This window comes from Ahaetulla prasina, chromosome 6 (genome assembly GCF_028640845.1).
Source record: "Ahaetulla prasina isolate Xishuangbanna chromosome 6, ASM2864084v1, whole genome shotgun sequence".
Lineage (NCBI taxonomy): Eukaryota > Metazoa > Chordata > Lepidosauria > Squamata > Colubridae > Ahaetulla > Ahaetulla prasina.
The window spans coordinates 34,140,807-34,163,349 of NC_080544.1; the positions used below are offsets into that span (position 1 = coordinate 34,140,807).

A 22,543-nucleotide genomic window follows, 5' to 3' on the forward strand; every position below is an offset into this window, starting at 1 on the left:
TGGACATCACCAAGGAATTCAGATTGCATGGGTATGTTTAGGAGTGCACATACTTTTCGAGTCTGGCTTTTCTGGATTTCATTGTAAAAAACATGGAAAAATCCCGTTGGTGGGAAAATCCACAGGGTTAGGGTTAGGCCACCATGAATTTGGACAGAAAAATGGATATTGTCCACGAATTTGGAGTGCATGGGTATATTTAAGAGGGCAATTACTTTTCAAGTCTGCCCTGTTTGCATTTCCTGGTAAAATACATGGGACAACCCCATTGGCAGGAAAATCCACTTATGGTGGGTTAGGCCACAATGAATTCAGACAGAAAAATGGACATCGTGTCAGCCCTGGAGGCCATCTTTTCTTTGGAACTTCAGGGCTGCCACATTAAGTGCCTGGGAAAACGGGACGGGGGATTTGGTGAAGATATATAGCCATAACAACATTCTTTTCTCTGAGAGTCAAGGACGTTCAGCATGCACCTGGGTAGGAGTGGGCTGTCTCCAGTTCAGACAGTGGATTGATTGGATCATGTGACAGACATGTGGGTGCAGGGGATGGGTCATTGACTTTCTTTTGGGTGGAGAAAACCCAGGAACTTTCAGATTCGGGTTTTCCCAAATATACCCATATTTGCCAATATGACATTTCTAATAAAATGGATCTTTGAGGACTTGCTAGCCTTGGAGTCTTCTTTAGTTGGGAGTGTTACTTGGAACTCTGACACATCGCCCACGATTTCGTAGTTGAAGCTTGTAAACTGATCTTTGATTGGCCCATGTCACAGGAGTCTAAAAAAGCTGCTTCTTGGTTGATTTCTCTTCTAGATAGACTTCTCAATGGTCCATTTTAAAGACATTCCAAGAGGACTGGTTCCCGATTGGCCAGGCTGCTATTAGTTCCTCCAAAAAAGAGCAATTGAAAAGCCTCCTTGAAGGAAGAATCCATCAGCAGCCAGGCTCAATTACAGAGCAATCAGGAATTGATTCTTTCATTCTCTATAGCCATCAATGAAAATAAGTCTGTGGTCAGAAATTCTGATTGTGTCTGTCCTATCGATAGAACAGTGTTTCTCAATGTTGGTAACTTTAACTTGTGTGGACTTCAACTGGGGAATTCTAGCAGTTGTAATCCATGCAATCTAAAGTTGTCAAGGATGACAAACGCCATTCAAAAGGAAAACTGGCATGTTAAAATTGATATAAACCAGGGGTGGAATCTACTTACCTTCCTTACTGGCTTGGAAGTCCACACGCTGTGTGCGCACATCACATGCATGCGCAGACCTTCTGCACATGTACAAAACCTTCTGTGCGTGCGCAAAACCTTCTGCGCATGTGCAAAGCCTTTTGCGCATGCACAGAAGGTAAAAAACACATTACTTCCTGGTTAAAACCAGGAAGTAATGACACCTGGGCAGCAGGTATCGCCAGTGGTTCAGCAATCGCTACAGGATCGCCGAACCACCGGCTACAATCGCTACCAGATCGTGAGATCCGGTCAGAACCAGGAGCATTTCACCCCTGGTATAATCCTACTTAAGTGGTGAAAACTCCCAGTAGCTGGCCCTTTTTTCAAGTTTATTCTCACTCTTATGAAATCAACAGTCCTGTGTGAACCTGTTGTTAGGTCATGGATATACAAAAGGAGATTTTAAGATCCTGAAGAAATAATTATTTTAATTAGTTTAGGATGGTATAGTATGGAGAGGTTCCCAGCTAAACTGTTTTAATGCATGTTTATTGCTATCAGATTTATTCACCCATGTTTCTTACCAAGGTAAACAAAACCACCACTGTCTGTACAGAATTGTTTTCTCAACTGCTTACTCCAGTTCTTAAAAACTGTTGACCTTCTGCTCACGAGGAATACCACACGGTTATCTGGTGATAACAGATATTGTGAAATGTCTCCCATTCTGCTGCTTCATGGACGTGTCCATTGTAGTCTCTTTTTCCCCAAAGGGATTTTGGCAACAGAAAAAGATTTGCCTCCAACCATGTCTAAATTGGACTATGTTGTATAAAACCGGATTGACGATTGAATTGGAAAATGTAAACGCCATTATCCAGAAGAAAACAAACGATGCAATGTTCACATCTGGTTGGAACTTCTGTACTAAAATGAGGAGAATGGTGATGATGATGGGGCTCCACATGACAAAGAAGGAAATCATGAGGAGAAACAGAGTCCGAAATAATTTGAAATCTTGCTGGGAAATGCGAATGTGGTGCCTCTCTGAGTAGGCCATGCCCACCTGCAGGCGTCTCCTTGAGGCCTTGGCGATCTGCAATTGAAAAGCCTCCTTGAAGGAAGAATGCCATTTGCCATTTGCCATTTGCCATTTGCCATTTGCCATTTGCCATTTGCCATTTGCCATTTGCCATTTGCCATTTGCCATTTGCCATTTGCCATTTGCCATTTGCCATTTGCCATTTGCCATTTGCCATTTGCCATTTGCCATTTGCCATTTGCCATTTGCCATTTGCCATTTGCCATTTGCCATTTGCCATTTGCCATTTGCCATTTGCCATTTGCCATTTGCCATTTGCCATTTGCCATTTGCCATTTGCCATTTGCCATTTGCCATTTGCCATTTGCCATTTGCCATTTGCCATTTGCCATTTGCCATTTGCCATTTGCCATTTGCCATTTGCCATTTGCCATTTGCCATTTGCCATTTGCCATTTGCCATTTGCCATTTGCCATTTGCCATTTGCCATTTGCCATTTGCCATTTGCCATTTGCCATTTGCCATTTGCCATTTGCCATTTGCCATTTGCCATTTGCCATTTGCCATTTGCCATTTGCCATTTGCCATTTGCCATTTGCCATTTGCCATTTGCCATTTGCCATTTGCCATTTGCCATTTGCCATTTGCCATTTGCCATTTGCCATTTGCCATTTGCCATTTGCCATTTGCCATTTGCCATTTGCCATTTGCCATTTGCCATTTGCCATTTGCCATTTGCCATTTGCCATTTGCCATTTGCCATTTGCCATTTGCCATTTGCCATTTGCCATTTGCCATTTGCCATTTGCCATTTGCCATTTGCCATTTGCCATTTGCCATTTGCCATTTGCCATTTGCCATTTGCCATTTGCCATTTGCCATTTGCCATTTGCCATTTGCCATTTGCCATTTGCCATTTGCCATTTGCCATTTGCCATTTGCCATTTGCCATTTGCCATTTGCCATTTGCCATTTGCCATTTGCCATTTGCCATTTGCCATTTGCCATTTGCCATTTGCCATTTGCCATTTGCCATTTGCCATTTGCCATTTGCCATTTGCCATTTGCCATTTGCCATTTGCCATTTGCCATTTGCCATTTGCCATTTGCCATTTGCCATTTGCCATTTGCCATTTGCCATTTGCCATTTGCCATTTGCCATTTGCCATTTGCCATTTGCCATTTGCCATTTGCCATTTGCCATTTGCCATTTGCCATTTGCCATTTGCCATTTGCCATTTGCCATTTGCCATTTGCCATTTGCCATTTGCCATTTGCCATTTGCCATTTGCCATTTGCCATTTGCCATTTGCCATTTGCCATTTGCCATTTGCCATTTGCCATTTGCCATTTGCCATTTGCCATTTGCCATTTGCCATTTGCCATTTGCCATTTGCCATTTGCCATTTGCCATTTGCCATTTGCCATTTGCCATTTGCCATTTGCCATTTGCCATTTGCCATTTGCCATTTGCCATTTGCCATTTGCCATTTGCCATTTGCCATTTGCCATTTGCCATTTGCCATTTGCCATTTGCCATTTGCCATTTGCCATTTGCCATTTGCCATTTGCCATTTGCCATTTGCCATTTGCCATTTGCCATTTGCCATTTGCCATTTGCCATTTGCCATTTGCCATTTGCCATTTGCCATTTGCCATTTGCCATTTGCCATTTGCCATTTGCCATTTGCCATTTGCCATTTGCCATTTGCCATTTGCCATTTGCCATTTGCCATTTGCCATTTGCCATTTGCCATTTGCCATTTGCCATTTGCCATTTGCCATTTGCCATTTGCCATTTGCCATTTGCCATTTGCCATTTGCCATTTGCCATTTGCCATTTGCCATTTGCCATTTGCCATTTGCCATTTGCCATTTGCCATTTGCCATTTGCCATTTGCCATTTGCCATTTGCCATTTGCCATTTGCCATTTGCCATTTGCCATTTGCCATTTGCCATTTGCCATTTGCCATTTGCCATTTGCCATTTGCCATTTGCCATTTGCCATTTGCCATTTGCCATTTGCCATTTGCCATTTGCCATTTGCCATTTGCCATTTGCCATTTGCCATTTGCCATTTGCCATTTGCCATTTGCCATTTGCCATTTGCCATTTGCCATTTGCCATTTGCCATTTGCCATTTGCCATTTGCCATTTGCCATTTGCCATTTGCCATTTGCCATTTGCCATTTGCCATTTGCCATTTGCCATTTGCCATTTGCCATTTGCCATTTGCCATTTGCCATTTGCCATTTGCCATTTGCCATTTGCCATTTGCCATTTGCCATTTGCCATTTGCCATTTGCCATTTGCCATTTGCCATTTGCCATTTGCCATTTGCCATTTGCCATTTGCCATTTGCCATTTGCCATTTGCCATTTGCCATTTGCCATTTGCCATTTGCCATTTGCCTAAAATGTGATCATGTGACAGACATGTGGGTGCAGGGGATGGGTCATTGACTTTCTTTTGGGTGGAGAAAACCCAGGAACTTTCAGATTCGGGTTTTCCCAAATAGACCCAGTCTCTGATATAGACAAAGTCAATATGAAAGAATTGAGACATACTATGCTTTATCAACAAAAAAGATGGTTTAGATTTATACGTTTAAATGGGAATGAACCCCCTGAATTTGTGGGAGTCTGATAGAGCTAACATATCTCGGTTGCAAACACTGAACTGACCATAAAGGTAAAGGTAAAGGTTCCCCTCGCACATCTATGCTAGTCGTTCCTGACTCTAGGGGGTGGTGCTCATCTCCATTTCTAAGCCGAAGAGCCAGTGCTGTCCAAAGATGTCTCCATGGTCATGTGGCTGGCATGATTAAATGCCAAAGGCGCATGGAATGCTGTTACTTTCCCACCAAAGGTGGTCCCTATTTTTCTACTTGCATTTTTTATGTGCTTTCGAACTGCCAGGTTGGCAGAAGCTGGGACAAGTAACGGGAGCTCGCCTCATTACACCGCACTAGGGATTCGAACCGCTGAACTGCCGACCTTTCGATTGACAAGCTCAGCATCTTAGCCACTGAGCCACCATGTCCCACCCGAAGCGACCATAGGTAAAGGTAAAGGTAAAGGTAAAGGTAAAGGTAAAGGTTCCTCAGCCAGCAAAGCTGGCTGAGGAACTCTGGCAGTTGAAGTCCACAAGCCTTAAAGTTACTAAGGTTGGAGACCCTACAATAGATCAGGGGTCTCAACCTTGACCACTTTAAGACTTGTGGACTTCAAGGTTCCTCAGCCAGCAAAGCTGGCTGAGGAACTCTGGCAGTTGAAGTCCACAAGCCTTAAAGTTACTAAGGTTGGAGACCCTACAATAGATCAGGGGTCTCAACCTTGACCACTTTAAGACTTGTGGACTTCAAGGTTCCTCAGCCAGCAAAGCTGGCTGAGGAACTCTGGCAGTTGAAGTCCACAAGCCTTAAAGTTACTAAGGTTGGAGACCCTACAATAGATCAGGGGTCTCCAACCTTTGCTGGCTGAGGAACTCTGGCAGTTGAAGTCCACAAGCCTTAAAGTTACTAAGGTTGGAGACCCTACAATAGATCAGGGGTCTCCAACCTTGACTTTGCTGGCTGAGGAACTCTGGGAGTTGAAGTCCATAAATCTTAAAGTTGCCAAGGTTGGAGACCCTACAATAGATCAGGGGTCTCAACCTTGACCACTTTAAGACTTGTGGACTTCAAGGTTCCTCAGCCAGCAAAGCTGGCTGAGGAACTCTGGCAGTTGAAGTCCACAAGCCTTAAAGTTACTAAGGTTGGAGACCCTACAATAGATCAGGGGTCTCAACCTTGACCACTTTAAGACTTGTGGACTTCAAGGTTCCTCAGCCAGCAAAGCTGGCTGAGGAACTCTGGCAGTTGAAGTCCACAAGCCTTAAAGTTACTAAGGTTGGAGACCCTACAATAGATCAGGGGTCTCCAACCTTTGCTGGCTGAGGAACTCTGGCAGTTGAAGTCCACAAGCCTTAAAGTTACTAAGGTTGGAGACCCTACAATAGATCAGGGGTCTCCAACCTTTGCTGGCTGAGGAACTCTGGCAGTTGAAGTCCACAAGCCTTAAAGTTACTAAGGTTGGAGACCCTACAATAGATCAGGGGTCTCAACCTTGACCACTTTAAGACTTGTGGACTTCAAGGTTCCTCAGCCAGCAAAGCTGGCTGAGGAACTCTGGCAGTTGAAGTCCACAAGCCTTAAAGTTACTAAGGTTGGAGACCCTACAATAGATCAGGGGTCTCCAACCTTTGCTGGCTGAGGAACTCTGGCAGTTGAAGTCCACAAGCCTTAAAGTTACTAAGGTTGGAGACCCCTACAATAGATCAGGGGTCTCAACCTTGACCACTTTAAGACTTGTGGACTTCAAGGTTCCTCAGCCAGCAAAGCTGGCTGAGGAACTCTGGCAGTTGAAGTCCACAAGCCTTAAAGTTACTAAGGTTGGAGACCCTACAATAGATCAGGGGTCTCCAACCTTTGCTGGCTGAGGAACTCTGGCAGTTGAAGTCCACAAGCCTTAAAGTTACTAAGGTTGGAGACCCCTACAATAGATCATTTAAAGAAGAGATAGATAGAGCAGCACAACTACAATTGAGAAAACGCTGTTGAGGCATCAAAGAATAAATAGCTGGGGTAGGGACCAGACTCCCATTTTGTTTGTTTTTTGTTACCCCTGAAGCTCAAGAAATCTCGATGGAATGTAGATCAGAAAAGAATTCATGTTCCTATTATTACTGCAGCATGGCAATAATGTAGCATTAAATAGGTATTATCACACCTATCAAACTTATATCAACATAGTATTAATGGTTCGCAAAGTTCGTTCCACGTGTGAACTTTAGACCCAGTCTCTGATATAGACAAAGTCAATATGAAAGAATTGAGACATACTATGCTTTATCAACAAAAAAGATGGTTTAGATTTATATGTTTAAATGGGAATGAACCCCCTGAATTTGTGGGAGTCTGATAGAGCTAACATATCTCGGTTGCAAACACTGAACTGACCATAAAGGTAAAGGTAAAGGTTCCCCTCGCACATCTATGCTAGTCGTTCCTGACTCTAGGGGGTGGTGCTCATCTCCATTTCTAAGCCGAAGAGCCAGTGCTGTCCGAAGATGTCTCCGTGGTCATGTGGCTGGCATGATTAAATGCCAAAGGCGCATGGAACACTGTTACTTTCCCACCAAAGGTGGTTCCTATTTTTCTACTTGCATTTTTTATGTGCTTTCGAACTGCCAGGTTGGCAGAAGCTGGGACAAGTAACGGGAGCTCGCCTCATTACACAGCACTAGGGATTTGAACCGCTGAACTGCTGACCTTTCAATTGCAAGCTCAGCATCTTAGCCACTGAGCCAGCATGTCTCACCCGAAGCGACCATAGGTAAAGGTAAAGGTTCCCCTTGCACATATGTGCTAGTCATTCACGACTCTAGGGGGCGGTGCTCATCTCCGTTTCAAAGCCGAAGAGCCAGCGCTGTCCAAGTGACCATAGCTGACAACAAATTGTTAATTTTCTGTATATCTGCTGCCATCTAGTGGCTGTCTGGGTTTGTGCCAATCAAATATGAGAGCCCTTAGCAAAGAAGTCTATTCCTTTACAAGTAGTTGTCAACTTACAACCACAATTGGGGCTAAGCAAGTTGGCTGTTAAGTGAGTTGCGCCCGATTTTATGACCATTTTTGCCACAGTTAGTCAAATCACTGCAGTTGTTCAGCGAATCATGCTGCCATTAAGTAAATCTAGCTTCCCCCCCCCCCCGCCATTGACTTTGCTTGTCAGAAACCAACTGGGAAGGTTACAAGCAGCAATCACACGATGCTGCAACCATTGTAAATACATGCCATTTGCCATTTGCCTAAAATGTGATCATGTGACCGTGGAATGCTCCTTGCAACAGCCATAAGCGTGAGGATTGGTTGCAAGTCACTTTTTTCAGTGATGTTGTAACTTTGAACGGTTGTTAAACAAATGACGGTAAGTTGAGGACTAGCTATATGATGTCATGTTAGATTCTGGTCATATTTTTTTTCCTGCAGAGAGAGTAAGAAAACTTCCGTTCTAAACAGGGCATGAAGTTCCAAGCATCTGAAGAATGTTTAGACTGACTAAGACAGGGGTCTCCAACCTTGACCACTTTAAGACTTGTGGACTTCAAGAGTTCCTCAGCCAGCAAAGCTGGCTGAGGAACACTGGAAGTCCACAAGTCTTAAAGTGGTTAAGGTTGGAGACCCCTGGTCTAGGAAAATAATTGATATGACAGAAAAGGGAAAGGAGGTTTCTTCTCAATATTGCAATCACTAAAGATGCTGTACGTTATAAGTCAGAAAACTGGTGTTCTATGAGTTGCTGAACTATAGTTCCAGCAAATCCAGCCAGGATGTTCTCTCATTTGGCTATTCCTTTATTTGGACAGAAAAACAGAATAGCAATAGCAATAGCACTTAGACTTATATACCACTTCATAGCGCCTTGCAGCACTCTCTAAGTGGTTTACAGAGTCAGCATCTTGCCCCCAACAATCTGGCTCCTCATTTTACTGACCTCAGAAGGATGGAAGGCTGAATCAACCTTGAGCCGGTTAGAATTGAACTGCTGGCAGCCAGCAGCTGGCAGTCAGCAGAAGTAGCCTGCAGTACTGCATTCTAATCATGGCGCCACCACGACTCTTGTAAGTCCTAAAGACGTGTTTAAATTTTTGAATTAAAAATCTACTTGAAGCATTTGTTAAAAGCAGCAGTTTCTGCTACAATAGCCTTCTTTAAGCTGTTACCTCACAGACATGTTGGGACCATCAACAGTCCTAACTGGATGTCAGAGGTCAGGCATATAGCAATGATTAATTTGGCTGCATTGATTACCAGCCTGGTTTGGATTTAATTTAAGATTTATATTATGCCCTGTAAAGCCCAAATGTTGGCCACCAGATCCAGGATTTCAGAAATCAGCAAGCAGAGAGCAAGTACTTTCCTACTGCATTGGTCTATGATTGTATTAAAGTTTGATCTGAATGTCTTCTTTATCCCTTTGCTGCCATCTACCAGCTGTTTTAACTATGGGTTAAAAGATTTCCTGCTTACTCATAAATCTACCTAGCTTACAAACACAGATTGAGCAGCTTCATTTCAAATTCACTCCCTACCTAGCAATTCCTTTATTGCCCAAACCACACCTAATTCCTGCTCTTTCCGCTTTGAGGTAGAAGCTGAACACTTAACTTCTCCCAGATTTAGCTAATGTTCTCTCCGTTCTGATATATTGATTTTTATATTATAAGCTCATGCATTGCGGGGTTTTTTTGTACATTGTAGTTTTAAATGTATGCTGTATTTTTAGTTCCATTGCAATAAGCTTGCTACCAGAGCAGGGGTAGTATTCACTTACTTTCGCTTACCGGTTCACAAATGTGAGTGCCACCTCTGCGCATGCGCAGGACCTTCTGTGCATGTGCAGAGTGTCAAAAACAGGACATGATGACGTCTGGGCAGGTGGGTGGAGCCTCCTACCGCCACCGCCGCTACCAGTTCGCCTAAACCAGATGTAACTGGCTGAATACCACCACTGTACCATAGGTTGAATAAATAAATGTCACTCTCATTTATCACTTTGGAATTTGCTATGCTGAGATGTGAACTTGGGTGCCAACTTCACTGGCTTCAGAAAAGAATTGTGATAATTCACAAAGTCAGGAGGATCAAGCGTTATTAGCCTCCACAGCAATGGGACCATCTCTGAAGGCCAACTGCTGGGAGACTAATAGGCCTCCTTGAGGAATTGGTTGGCCACCGTGAGAACAGACTGTTAAGACTTATTTCTTGACAGTTAGAGCAATTCATCAGTGGAACGACTTGCCTCCAGAAACTGTGGCTGCTCCAACCCTGGAAGTTTTTAAGAAGAGATTGGACAACCATTTGTCTGAAATGGTATAGGGTTTCTTGCCTGAGCAGGACTAGAACAGGGAACCCCATGGACCAGGAGTGGGCTGCGGCATGCCAGAAACTGGGCCGTGCAAACAAGCGAAGGTCCGTCTGCGGGATGCAGACAGCACACGAACCACGCCCCCTCTGGTCCAAAAGAAAAGAGACCCCTCTGGTCTCTCCATGGAACTGGTCCCTGGTACCCAAAACATTAGAAGAAATCCAAGGTCCCTTCCAACTCTTGTTATTCTGTTATTAGGCTTAGATGGGATCTGATTCAGCAGGGCAATGCTTATGTTCTTATGTTTTATCAATAAATGTTACTGAGATGATTAAGTTATGTGTTGCTTACTGCATTATTATTATTATTATTATTTATTTTTCAAATTTATATACCGCCCTATCTCCCTAAGGACTCAGGGCGGTTCAACCTTTCAACTTCCTTCGATGAATATTCTTGTGGTCTGCTAAAATGAAAATCCAGCATATTCTTGTGGTCTATAAAATGAAATTCCATTTGAAATACCACTGTCTGCGTTTTAAACAGCTGGCAACTCTTAGTGTTGTATTTTTTTTTTAAAGTAAAAACTATGGAAAATACCTGTAAGATCTTTGAATAACTAATTACAATGACCAATCCCGGTACAAGGAAGATCAGGGTGGCAAAGGAGACATCCCAAGCGATTTCTCCTGCAATGCTGGGCCAAACCAAGGTGCAGATATACACTTCCTGTAAGCAAAGAACAAAACCTACGTAAGTACTTCATTGGCTTTTCAACATAGCTTTTCAGAAAAATCCATCTCACTCTTCCGGGTGACATAATCACTCACCAAATATAAGCTACGACACAGCAAATGATTACATTATTTATTATGGCAAATAATGGTGTGTATCCAAATAAAGGTGTATCAACTCCTGGGAAAAATTGAACCAAAGTATCGCATCAGTGGAACTGAATAGCTTGGCAAACATTAGAAGTATAAAAATACGAAAAATAAAATAAAATAAATAATAAAGTTATGAGCTCAATCCTACTATGTTAATACCAGCTATAAGTTAGAAGTGAAAGATGATACGTACTTATTCCCTGATGATCACAGGTAGTCCTCAACTTATGCCCACACAACTGAGCCCAAAATTTATGTTAAGTGAGAAATTTGTTAAGTGAGTTTGCCCCATTTTACGACTTTTCTCACCAGTGAATCACTGCCATTCTTAAATTAGTAACGCAGTTGTTAAGTGAATCTGGTTTCCCCATTGACTTTGCTTGTCAGAAGGTTGCAAAAAGGGATCATGTGACTTCGGGGACATTGCAACCGTCATAAATGTGAATCAGTTGTCAAGCATCTGAATATAAGTCATGGGACCAAGGGGATGCCACAATGATCATAAATGTGAAAAATGAACATGCCACTTTTTTCAATGCCGTTGTAAATTTGAATAGTCACTGAATGAACTGTTATAAGTTGAGGACTACCTGTATTGTTTCCTGTTTCATCTTATGGTCTTGTTGTGCCTCGTCCTCCCTCCTCTCCTCAGCCGGGCCCCTCCCGTCTACACCCGGGCCTGTTATCAGACTCCGAGTCTGATAATGAAGATGAACGGCCTATCATGCCTCCAGCCCCTGGCCCTGGCCCGATGCCTGGAGAGGATTCCAGGTATGAACAAACAAACCTGATAAACCTCACTCCTACAGCGTGTGAGCAGGAAGCCAGCCACGTGCTAGAATTACTGACAGCAGATCCAGCTGAAGAGAATTCAAAGTGGGAGGATCCTCGCTTCCGGAGATCTGAGAGGCGACGCCAGCAAAAGGAAGGGAGTGGCAGGCCTGGATAAATGCTGAATCATGGAGCCACACCCCACAGCCTATATAAAGGACCTGCTTTTGGCATTCCAACCTTGAGTCAAGCAAAGTCTCATCTAGTTTGCTGAAGGTGGCGCAACAGGCTAATGCAGCCTATTATTAACAGCAACTGCTTGCAATATTGCAGGTTCAAGTCCCACCAGGCCCAAGGTTGACTCAGCCTTCCATCCTTTATAAGGTAGGTAAAATGAGGACCCAGATTGTTGGGGGGCAATAAGTTGACTTTGTATATAGTATACAAATGGATGAAGACTATTGCTTGACATAGTGTAAGCCGCCCTGAGTCTTCGGAGAAGGGCGGGATATAAATGCAAAAAAAAAAAAAGTCACAACTTGGACTCCTGCCTGCCCTGAGAAGCCTCGAAGGACTTTGACAAGCTGCAGAGGCTTCGTTGCCACGCTTGATACAGACTTTCTAGACCCGGTCGTCGGAGGGGGAGGGGGACACAACAGGTCTACACAACTTGCAGTTCTATAGGGAAGCCTATTTCTTTAGGAAAGTAGATCAAATTTTCAAAAGAACAAGGCTACTGTATCTGGCAGCAAGCAAAAATTGAGATGACCACTTGATGGCAGCAAAGAGAATCAGAAAACATAGTGGTCCCTGATCTTTACAGCTTGGTGGCTCAGTGGGGGAGGGAAGAGAGGAACCGGTCTGCTGCTCACGTAAATCAAGCTGTGCGTGTGTGTGCTGGCCCACCGATCATCCAAGTCGAGCTGCCCATGTGCACACCGGCCCGCCACTTGCACAAGTTGAGCTACATGTGCACAGACGTACGCATGGCCCAGTTCCAGACAGGCCATGGCCTGGTAGTGAGCCGCAGTCTGGAGGTTGGGGACCCCTGCTGTTCTGTCTCCTTCCCCACTTCGGAGCAACGAGCTGGCCTTCAGCCAGTGGATTCACGGCTCTTATCAGTCCTGGCAGAGAAATCGCAGCTGCCTGCCAAAGTTCAAACAAATAACTCACAGAGTAAGACTTTCAGCTCTCTTGAAACGGTTCAGCTAATTTTTGCTTCCCGTGGAATGAGAGCAGTCCCAAAGCTCCTTATATATCCTGTGGGGTGGGGCTCCTGCCCTACCCTTCCCTTTGATGACGCTGCCTCTCTAATCTTCTGAAGTGCGGGTCGATCCAAGTTTGATTATTATTATTATCATCTGGGTCTGAAGGCGTAGCCTGAGGAAGGGAGGAATCAGGGGATGACGGCCTCATTACGTCCTCCGACTGGTCTGGTTCTGGCTCCTGGAGCCAGGCCAAAGGAATTGGTGCTCCCGAGGTAAGCCTTACCGGCCCTTCCCCCTCCCTCTCAGAGTCACTTTCGGGCATGGGACCAGGTTCGGGGGCTGGAGTCACAACACCTGCTCTAACTCTTTGTTGCCATCGAGTGATTTCTCATCTTATTTTTGCATTCTAGACATGATATAACAGGCAGGAATATTGCTCAAGCACAGGAAAGCAAAGACTTTTATAACATCTAAATAATACATTCATCGTAATATGTACATTTCTGCACATTTTTCTATATGCCATATTTTCTTATAATTGGCAAAGTTGAAAACATGAGGGAGGGTTTTTTTAAGAAAGTGTAGTTAAAGTATTGCTGAATTACAACTCTCAGAAATCCCAACCAGCTAAGTTAACAATGAACGATGCGATTCAGTAACATCTATAGCAGTGGCCCTTAACCTTTTGGGCACCAGGGACCAGTTCTATGAGGAGATATTTTTTTTCCATGGACCAGAAGGGACATGGTTCATGTTTATTTTATTTTATTTTATTTTATTTTATTTTATTTTGTCAATCATATATAAGATAACAAGTAAAAGTATAAACATAATTTGGATACATGAAAGGAGTAAGTAAAAAGAAATATTAGGACAGGTAGGCACACCCCTTACAGACCTCTTAGGAATGGGGTGAGGTCAACAGTAGACAGTTTAAGCTTACAGTTTTGGGGGTTTGGAGAAGAAACTACAGAGTCAGGTAGTGCATTCCAGGCATTGACCACTCTGTTACTGAAGTCATATTTTCTGCAATCGAGTTTGGAGTGGTTTCCCTTGGGTTTGTATCTATTATTTGCTTGTTTATTGTTGTGGTTGAAGCTGAAGTAGTCATTGACAGGTAGGACATTGTGGTAGATAATTTTATGTACTAAGCTTAGGTCGAACTTAAGTCATGTGTTGCCTGCATCCTGCGGATGGGGCTTCGCTTGTTTGGACAGCCCGGTTTCTGGCATGCCGCAGATCAGTGCCTATCCATGGACTGGGGGTTGGGGACCCCTGATCTATAGGATCACTGGCAGTGGCAGCATTCATGGGTAATGCAACCCAACATTTCAGAGAAGCCTATTTCAAGATCAACAAGTTAAAGGCCACTTCTATTGGACTGGTTCCTCCAGCCAGCATTACCCATGTAAACTAGCATCAAGACCATATCACCCTACAGATAATCCTCGATTTACAGCCACAATTGGGAGCAGAATTTCTGTTGCTAATCAAGGCAGTTGTTAAGTTTGTCATGTCCAATGTTATGACCAAAATTACGGTTGTGAAGCGAAGCACTGCAGCTTTTAAGTGAATCATGAGATTGTTCAGGTGAATCCAGCTTCCTCATTGGAAACCAGCTGAGAAGGTCACAAATGGTGATCACATTAGTGGACAGTATAAAGCAGATAAGGGGTGTGGTGGCTCAGTGGCTAAGAAGCTGAGCTTGTTGATCGAAAGGTCGGCAGTTCAGCGGTTCAAATCCTTAGTGCCCCGTAACGGGGTGAGCAGCTGTTACTTGTCCCAGCTTCTGCCAACCTAGCAGTTTGAAAGCACGTAAAAAATGCAAGTAGAAAAATAGGGACCACCTTTGGTGGGAAGGTAACAGCGTTCCGTGAGCCTTTGGCGTTGAGTCATGCCAGCCACATGACCACGGAGACATCTTCGGACAGCACTGGCTCTTTGGCTTTGAAATGGAGATGAACACTGCCCCCTAGAGTCAGGAACGACTAGCACATATGTGCGAGGGGAACCTTTACCTTTACTATAAAGTAGATATACTAACATCAATTGATCAAATTAGTTAGGAATGTAAATTTTTCTGTTATAAACATGATGAAGCATGAATTCCCCCACTCAACCCCCACACAAAGCAAGAAGTCTTTCTGTGGAAATGTTTTTCTTCCTTAATATAAAATCAATCCCTATTTGTATCTTGCTATATTTCTGCATACTCTAGTATTGAAGGACCCATAAAATTTTATTCTGCTTCTAAAACTTAATTTTTTAAAGTCCACACCTCTCAGTATCCAACTGAGGTGGACATCTTGGAATGTCTGGAGAGGGCATTTCATGTGTTTTCAAGGAAGAACAATGTGTCCGGAGAGACTATTTGCTTTGGATCTGCCTTAAACCTACTGTATCTGCAAAGCTGAGTGAGAGACGGTCACATTAAACTAATCAGGATTGGATCTAGATAGATCCCGAATGGGAGATCACTAAGAAATTGCAGAACTGCAGGCTGTGAACTAAGCCCAGGTCTATAAACAAAACCTAGAGGAAAGAAATGGCAGATTATGTCCAAGCTGTTGCCAGAAAAACTGTGAGGTGGTCTCCTTGGAGTCATTAGCAATCAAGCTCATGGGCCATTTTATTTGAAGCCTGTTTAACAATCTGGTGGATGGGAGCTCCAGCAATTTAAAATGGTGAGATTCAGAGGCTAAAGAATGTCTACCTCAATCCTGCTTTTCCTGAGGAAATGCTTATCCATGATCTTTGTTGTTTTTGTTAGTTGCGAATCATGTCCCATCGCGACCCCATAGACAACGTTCCTCAAGGCCTTCCTGTCTTTTACCATCCTTAGGAGTCCATTTAAGCTCACATCTATTGCTTTTGTGACTCCATCCAGCCACCTCGTTCTCTGTCATCCCGTTCTTCTTTTGCCCTCAATCTTTCCCAGCATTAGGCTCTTCTCCAGTGAGTCCTTCCTTCTCATTAGGAAGTTTCATCTTCAGGATCTGGCCTTCTAAAGCACAGTCTGGGTTGATCTCCTCTAGGACCGACCGGTTTGATCACCTTGCAATCCAAGGGACTTGCAGGATCTTCCCAAATCTTGCTCTAGACAACATATTCAACTTTCCTCCAGTTTTATTCTATACCTCACTTATTAAGTCAAAGAGAGAGTTTCTTCCTTCTTTGTTTTTGTTTGCTCACTCATTGCAAGATGATCAAGATACCTTGCATAACTCAAAATCCCTAAATCAAAGCCTACGCAATCTCTTTGATACGCCTACACTATGTACTCTTAGGACTGTAAAGTACTCCATGAACCTGGTAATAGGCAGCTAACGTCAGTTGTACTTTTGGGGTGAACCAAGCTGAGCTCTCCAATTTGCAATGCCACATTTTGTTTTACTTTTTTTGGCCAACATGTAATATTTTGCTTGGATCTGAACAAGAAACAGACAGAGGGAATTTGTTCACTGTGGATGAATCTCCCCAACTGTCAAGCTTCTTTCTGTCATAGATCTTTCCTTCATTTGCTGTAATTGCTTGAAGATCGTTAACCCCATTATGATAATGAAAGCATTTATAATTTGAATCATTCTTTAAATGCTCTCCAGCCAACACATCAAAGCAGATTATGATCAGAACAATAAAATGCAATAAGTATAAACAAACAAAAAATGTAACATAGCAGCTGATAAACGTTTCGGTATTGCATGCTGTGGGTGCACAAACACACATGGCAAATAGCTTTGTCATATAAAAGCTTTTTAATCTATTCCAAAAATGAAATCAAACTCAATCTCAGAGGACTTTCCGGAGTCTTGTTCCAGTTTCCATCAGTTCGTGATCACAGTATCTCATCTTCACAAACTTTTCAAAGTATTTAAAATTAATAATCTCACCAATCCTTCCAAACAAATACAGTTGAGTATGGAACTAAGTAATTGGCAATGTTTTATAGCAGGATCTGAACAGCTTACAATTTTGGCCTCTGTGCTACAGAACTTTTACTATATTTCAGGGGATGCACAATTGAAATATATATATGATGGGTGGGTGGGTGGGTGGATGGATGAATAGATAGATAGATAGATAGATAGATAGATAGATAGATAGATAGATAGACAGACAGACAGACAGACAGACAGACAGACAGACAGACAGATAGATAGATAGAAGTCAGACAGATAGATGTAGATAGATGATAGGTAAAAGACAGATAAAAGAGATGAAATTCTCTGAATTGAATTCAGTTGCATCACATTCCAGAGATAAATTGGAATCTCTATTAAGTAAACCAAACTGAAGAAAAACATCCAGAACACTTTTGTATACATACTGGCATTTTCAGAGCCTCACAAAATCATAGAGGTTTCTGGGGACATTACATTTAAAATGCTAAGGTGGGAAGAGATGGAAGGAAGATGGTTGAACTTATGCAATTGACAAGTATACTTTCAAATCTTACAGACTGATTTACCAGAGGTTTTCCAATCACAGTACCTTGAGAAAGGCATTTGCCTGTGGTTCTCTAATTCTATCCAAAAACAATAATTACAGCATTAACTGTCTTAGAAAAAGACATAGAAAGGTACCTCGCTTCAAGCTCTCTGCATCCCTATTTGTAATTTTTAACTATAATTTGGCAGGTTTCCTCCCTGAAAATATTGACATTATTTGTCGATATTATTTACCAAATAGATAAATAAGTACATGGACTGGGGGCAGGGACTTATCTTTTTGCATTCCTGGAGCATGGCAGTTGTTAAATTCTGAGGAGAAGCATCTGTGCCTGCAAATGTAATATAAGTCTCTCCCAAACTCACAGGTAAAGACAAGGCTCACTATAAAAAAAGCAGAATTTAACATATTGTCTCCAAACCTCCATCGTGCAAAGCTGGCTGAGGAACTCTGGGAGTTGAAGTCCACAAGTCTTAAAGGGACCAAGGTTGGAGACCCCTGATATATGTCATAGATCCTAGACAGAGTTTATCCCCTCAGTAACAAGTCTGGGTCTGCAAATTTCACCCCCTTCTATTGGAAAATAAAAATCGATCACGCATGTCGTTCTCATGCTGGTTACTCTGTTTTTGAAATCATAAAATCAAACTTGGACTGGAGCTGGTGACTGGCGCATAAAGTTGGCTTCTTTCTCATCCTGGCCACACAAGAAGAGACAGAAGGAAAAGCAATCAGGTGACAATTCACTTGAGACGCATGCTAATCCATAATGTTATTTGTACTCTCACAGAAAAGGCTGAGATTTATAAATGTTGTTTTAAAAGTGTTCTTTAACTGAGATTTTTTTTTAAACTCTGTTTCGGCATCCTCCACAGAGTTCTCCTGTTCAAAATTGGAATCTGGAATCTCCATAGCAGGAAACCTATAAGATCAAAACGCAGAGTCACCCCTGCATCCTGGTGATCTGCTAGTTCATTATGGGAAAATTGTTTTGGCTGCCATAGAAGAGAACTCAGAATTTCTAGTAGGTAAGTGACGATGTTGCAAGAAAAGAAGATGCAAATTTTGGCTATAAAGTTTATCCTTTATACCAGTTGTAGTCAACCTGGTCCCTACCGCCCACTAGTGGGCATTCCAGCTTTCATGGTGGGCGGTAGGGGTTTTGTCCGATGCTGAAGCACTTTCCTTTTTTTTAATTTAATTGACTTTTTAAAAAATCTTCATAGCATTATTTAAAAACATTTTCATTAGGTTTTCATAAAATTCCCCGTGACAATTTAAATTTCTGAAAATATACTATTTGTATCGCCTGCGCATAAGTTTAGTTCACGTTACATAAGTGAAACTAAATGGCGCTAATAGTGCGACCGCAAACAAAATAACCTCGTCTCAGAATAGCTCGCGCATCTCCCCCCACACCACCCAGCTGTAACAGACAAGCAGAGCTGGTAGCTGGCGCCCCCCCCAAACCCAATCCACGATGCGCGAGACGCATGCGCAGATGACGATACATGGCGTATTACTGTGGAACTGGTGGGCGGTTAGAAAATTCTACTACTAACAGAGATACAAAAGTGGGTGGTATTGACTACCCCTGCTTTATACTAAATTGGGTAAGAAACTTCTTTTCCCCAGCAAGGCCAACATATAGCAGACTACTTTAAAAAATATGGAGAATTTTATTCTTCCTTCAGAAGCTCAAGAATCCCATGGAGAAGTTATGAGAGGTCATATACCCAGAAAAGACACAAAAAAGGCCTGCAATGAAACAGAAGAAGATCCTTTCTTTCTGCCCTTGGTTGGATGATAAATGGAAGCTGATGAATCTCCTTTCATAGCTAATGCAGAAACTCAGGCTATCTCCTGCTTATTTCTTCGCAGCGTATGCAAAGGATTTCACCTTCTATACATTCAGCAAAGAAACACAATAAATTGGCAGTAGATGCCTAAAGAAGATCATCCCCCTGCCAAGCAGGATGCCTGGTTTCTGTGCTCAACATGCAGGACGTCTGGCAAGGTCTAAGGCAGACACATGGCGGGTTGGTGATGTAGGGACAGAGTGAGCCAGGCAAAGCAGCTTGAGACCCCAATTTAGCTGTAGCCTGTTCTCAAAGTACACCCTGAGCATTCAACATCCTGGAGTCTGTTGAATGTTCTTGCTCCGCAGAATCTTTTGAATTGTGTGCAACATCGTATGTAATGCAAAATGTGGTGCGCACTCACCGGGCAGCCTTATTCTAGTAATGATAGAATGATTTAGAAGGGACATTGGAGGTTGTTGAGTCAGCCTCGTGAACCACAACACAGGATGACACTGTAGCCCATCTGACAGATGGACAGTCCCTTAGCCTTTGCTTAAATATCTCTAAGAAGGACCTGAACTCTAAGTGAAATCTGCTATAAGTTTCACACTGGGCCATTTGAATGTTGTTGTTTGGAAATTTGGCTACAGCTTGACCTAACACAGGGTTAGAGCCCAGTTCTAACCCACATTCAGTCCTGAAGCTCACTCAGCAATCTTGACTTGTCATTAACATAACAGTATTTATTTATGTATTTTTTCAAGCATGTATTTTATAAACACACATAAAGAGTATGAATAAAAGAAAACATTAGGACAGGGATGGTAGGCACGCTGGTGCACTTATGCGCCCCCCTTAATAAAGGGAGACTAGTATAGATCTAAGGGACATGGAGGCTCAAGAGGCTAGGACTCTGAGCTTGTTGATCAAAAGGTCAGCAGTTCAGCGGTTCGAATCCCTGGTGCTGCCATGTAACGGGGTGAGCTCCCATTACTTGTCCCAGCTTCTGCCAACCTAGCAGTTCGAAAGCATGTAAAAAATGCAAGTAGAAAAAATAGGGACCACTTCTGGTTTTGGTGGGAAGGTAACAGCGTTCCATGCGCCTTTGGTGTTGAGTCATGCCGACCACATGACCACAGAGACGTCTTCGGACAGCACTAGTTCTTCAGCTTTGAAACGGAGATGAGCACCGCCCCCCTAGAGTCGTATGTTCGAGGGGAACCTTTACCTTTTAGTATAGATCATTTCAAGCTTTTTAGTTTTCATCAGCTAGCCATACCCTTCCTCGGATTCGTACTTGGGCTGCCTGCATATTAGGCAGTGGAGAGCAAGAAAAACAACACTATTGAAGCTGAGAAGATAACTAGAGAAAATCAGAAAGAAAGAAATAAAACTTTCAACAATGAAGAGCTTGGCCAACCCATTTGTCTGAAATGGTATAGGGTTTCCTGGCTGAGCAGGGGGTTGGTCTAAAACAGTGGTCACCAACTGGTGGTCTGTGGACCACTGGTGGTCCGTGAGAAAATTTTGGTGGGCCACAGAAAAATTATTTGCATTTTTATATTGCACTAAATATTATTTATCTTTTTAAAAAGTCATATTAGTGGTCCGCGGGATTTAAAATTATTAATTTAGTGGTCCCTGAGGTCCAAAAGGTTGGTGAGCCCTGGTCTAGAAGATCTCCATGGTCCCTTCCAACTCTGTTCATCTGTTAAATGCCTGAGCGTTAAGTAAGTGGTGCTTAGGACACGAGTCATAAAGTTATGCCTTTGTACACCTGCCACCGCATTTCTTGCCCCATCGGGGTCCTACGGCCCCCCCAGGTCGGTTGCTGGGCCGCCCGGCCACCACCAAGATCAACTCACCGGGCCCTTGGTGGGCAGCGGCTGGACGCTGAAGAAGAGGCTGAGCGGGAGGGTGGCCAGAGCCGCCAAGGCCCAAACGGACAGCAGGCAGGCGGCCACCAGCCGTCCCTTCCAAGGCTTGGCGGGCTTGAGCCGGACGATGCTGACCACCCGCTCCAGGCTGACGGCGGCCAGGGAGAGGATGGTGACGCTGCCGCTCAAGCTCATCAGGTAGAAGAGCAGGTGGCAGACGGCCTCGCCCAGCGTCCAGCTCTCGGTCCAGCGCACCACCGCGATGACGGGGATGGCGCTGATGAAGAGCAGGTCGGCGCAGAAGAGGTTGAGCACCAGGCAGCTGGCGGCGCCCGGCCGGCCTTTGCGACGCAGCACCAGCCGGATGGCGCCCGCGTTGGCCGCCAAAGCCAGGGCGAAGATCGACGCCAGCACCACCGTCTCCACGATGCTCAGCCCCAGGCGGACGGCCGCGTCCTTGAAGTCCGAAAAGAAGGGGAAGAGCGTGTCGTTCCCACCAGCCCCGGCTCCGGGCATGGAGAGGCGAGCGCCCGGGGCATCAGGGGGACGAGCCGGGCTGAAGAGCAGCAGTTTTCGGTCCAGTCCTGTTAGCCCCGCACCCGAGCCGGATAGGGACCCCCCTCACCCCACGATCGGCCTTCTCCTTCCTTCCTTCCTTCCAAGCGAGTTCGGGGTGGACTGAACACCTGGGAGGTTGGCTGAGGCTGGGGCGACGAGGAAGTGGCGGGAGGCGGAGGAGAGCTTGGAGCCCTGTCCCGCCGCAGGGAGGGGAAGCGAGTACTTTACGAGGAGTAGTAAGTGGCACGGAGGAGCGAAGCATCGCTGCCTTCCGTCTGCCGTTTGCAAGTCCTCCTCCTCTTCCTCCTCCTCCTCCCACGATGGGATTTAGGAACCGGCCGTCGAGGGAAAAAAAAAGCGGGAAGTGAAAATGCGTCCCAGACGACATAGTTTGTTGATTGTTTGATTGTTTCCTGATTGCTTATTTGTACCCTATGGACTATCATTAAGTGTTGAAAGTGTTGTACCTTGATGAAGGTATCTTTTCTTTTATGTACACTGAGAGCATATGCACCAAGACAGATTCCTTGTGTGTCCAATCACACTTGGCCAATAAAAAAAATTTCTGTTCTAGTTCCCATCCCCATCCACACCCCAAAAGAGAGGACCTGCAGTGGGACCAAGTGGGAATTCAGGGCTATGAAGTGAGAAGGTGAAAGTGAGAACCTCCGAGGAAACTTTAGAAGAGGGGAATCAACAGGGGAATGCAAGTAGTCTTAACTTAGCTCAGGGGTCGGCAACCTTAAACACTCAAAGAGCCATTTGGACCTGTTTCCCATAGAAAAGAAAACACCAGAAGCCACAAAACCCTTCCCGTGCCTGACTATTTCTTCAGCGGCCACAAAACTAGCAT

At 44.0% G+C, this 22,543-nt stretch overlaps 1 protein-coding gene across 1 annotated transcript; it reads right to left on the bottom strand.

Annotated features, from left to right (window-relative positions):
• Positions 1 to 1,736: 1,736 nt before the first annotated feature.
• On the bottom strand, positions 1,737 to 21,971 carry FFAR4 (free fatty acid receptor 4). The gene is made up of 3 exons (XM_058188523.1): positions 21,121 to 21,971; positions 10,739 to 10,867; positions 1,737 to 2,281 (listed from the first exon to the last, which is right to left on the bottom strand). The coding sequence occupies exons 1-3, from the start codon at positions 21,646 to 21,648 to the stop codon at positions 1,874 to 1,876; spliced, it is 1,065 nt and encodes a 354-aa protein (XP_058044506.1). The 5' UTR covers positions 21,649 to 21,971; the 3' UTR covers positions 1,737 to 1,873.
• Between the last annotated feature and the right edge of the window lie 572 nt (positions 21,972 to 22,543).

Coding starts and splice junctions, on each gene's coding strand:
- FFAR4 (XM_058188523.1), bottom strand. CDS start 21,648: ATGCCCGGAGCCGGGGCTGGTGGGAACGACACGCTCTTCCCCTTCTTT. Junction 10,868..21,120: donor CGCTGCCCACCAAGGGCCCG/GTGAGTTGATCT, acceptor CTTTGCTTACAG/GAAGTGTATATCTGCACCTT. Junction 2,282..10,738: donor GTTATTCAAAGATCTTACAG/GTATTTTCCATA, acceptor TTTCAATTGCAG/ATCGCCAAGGCCTCAAGGAG.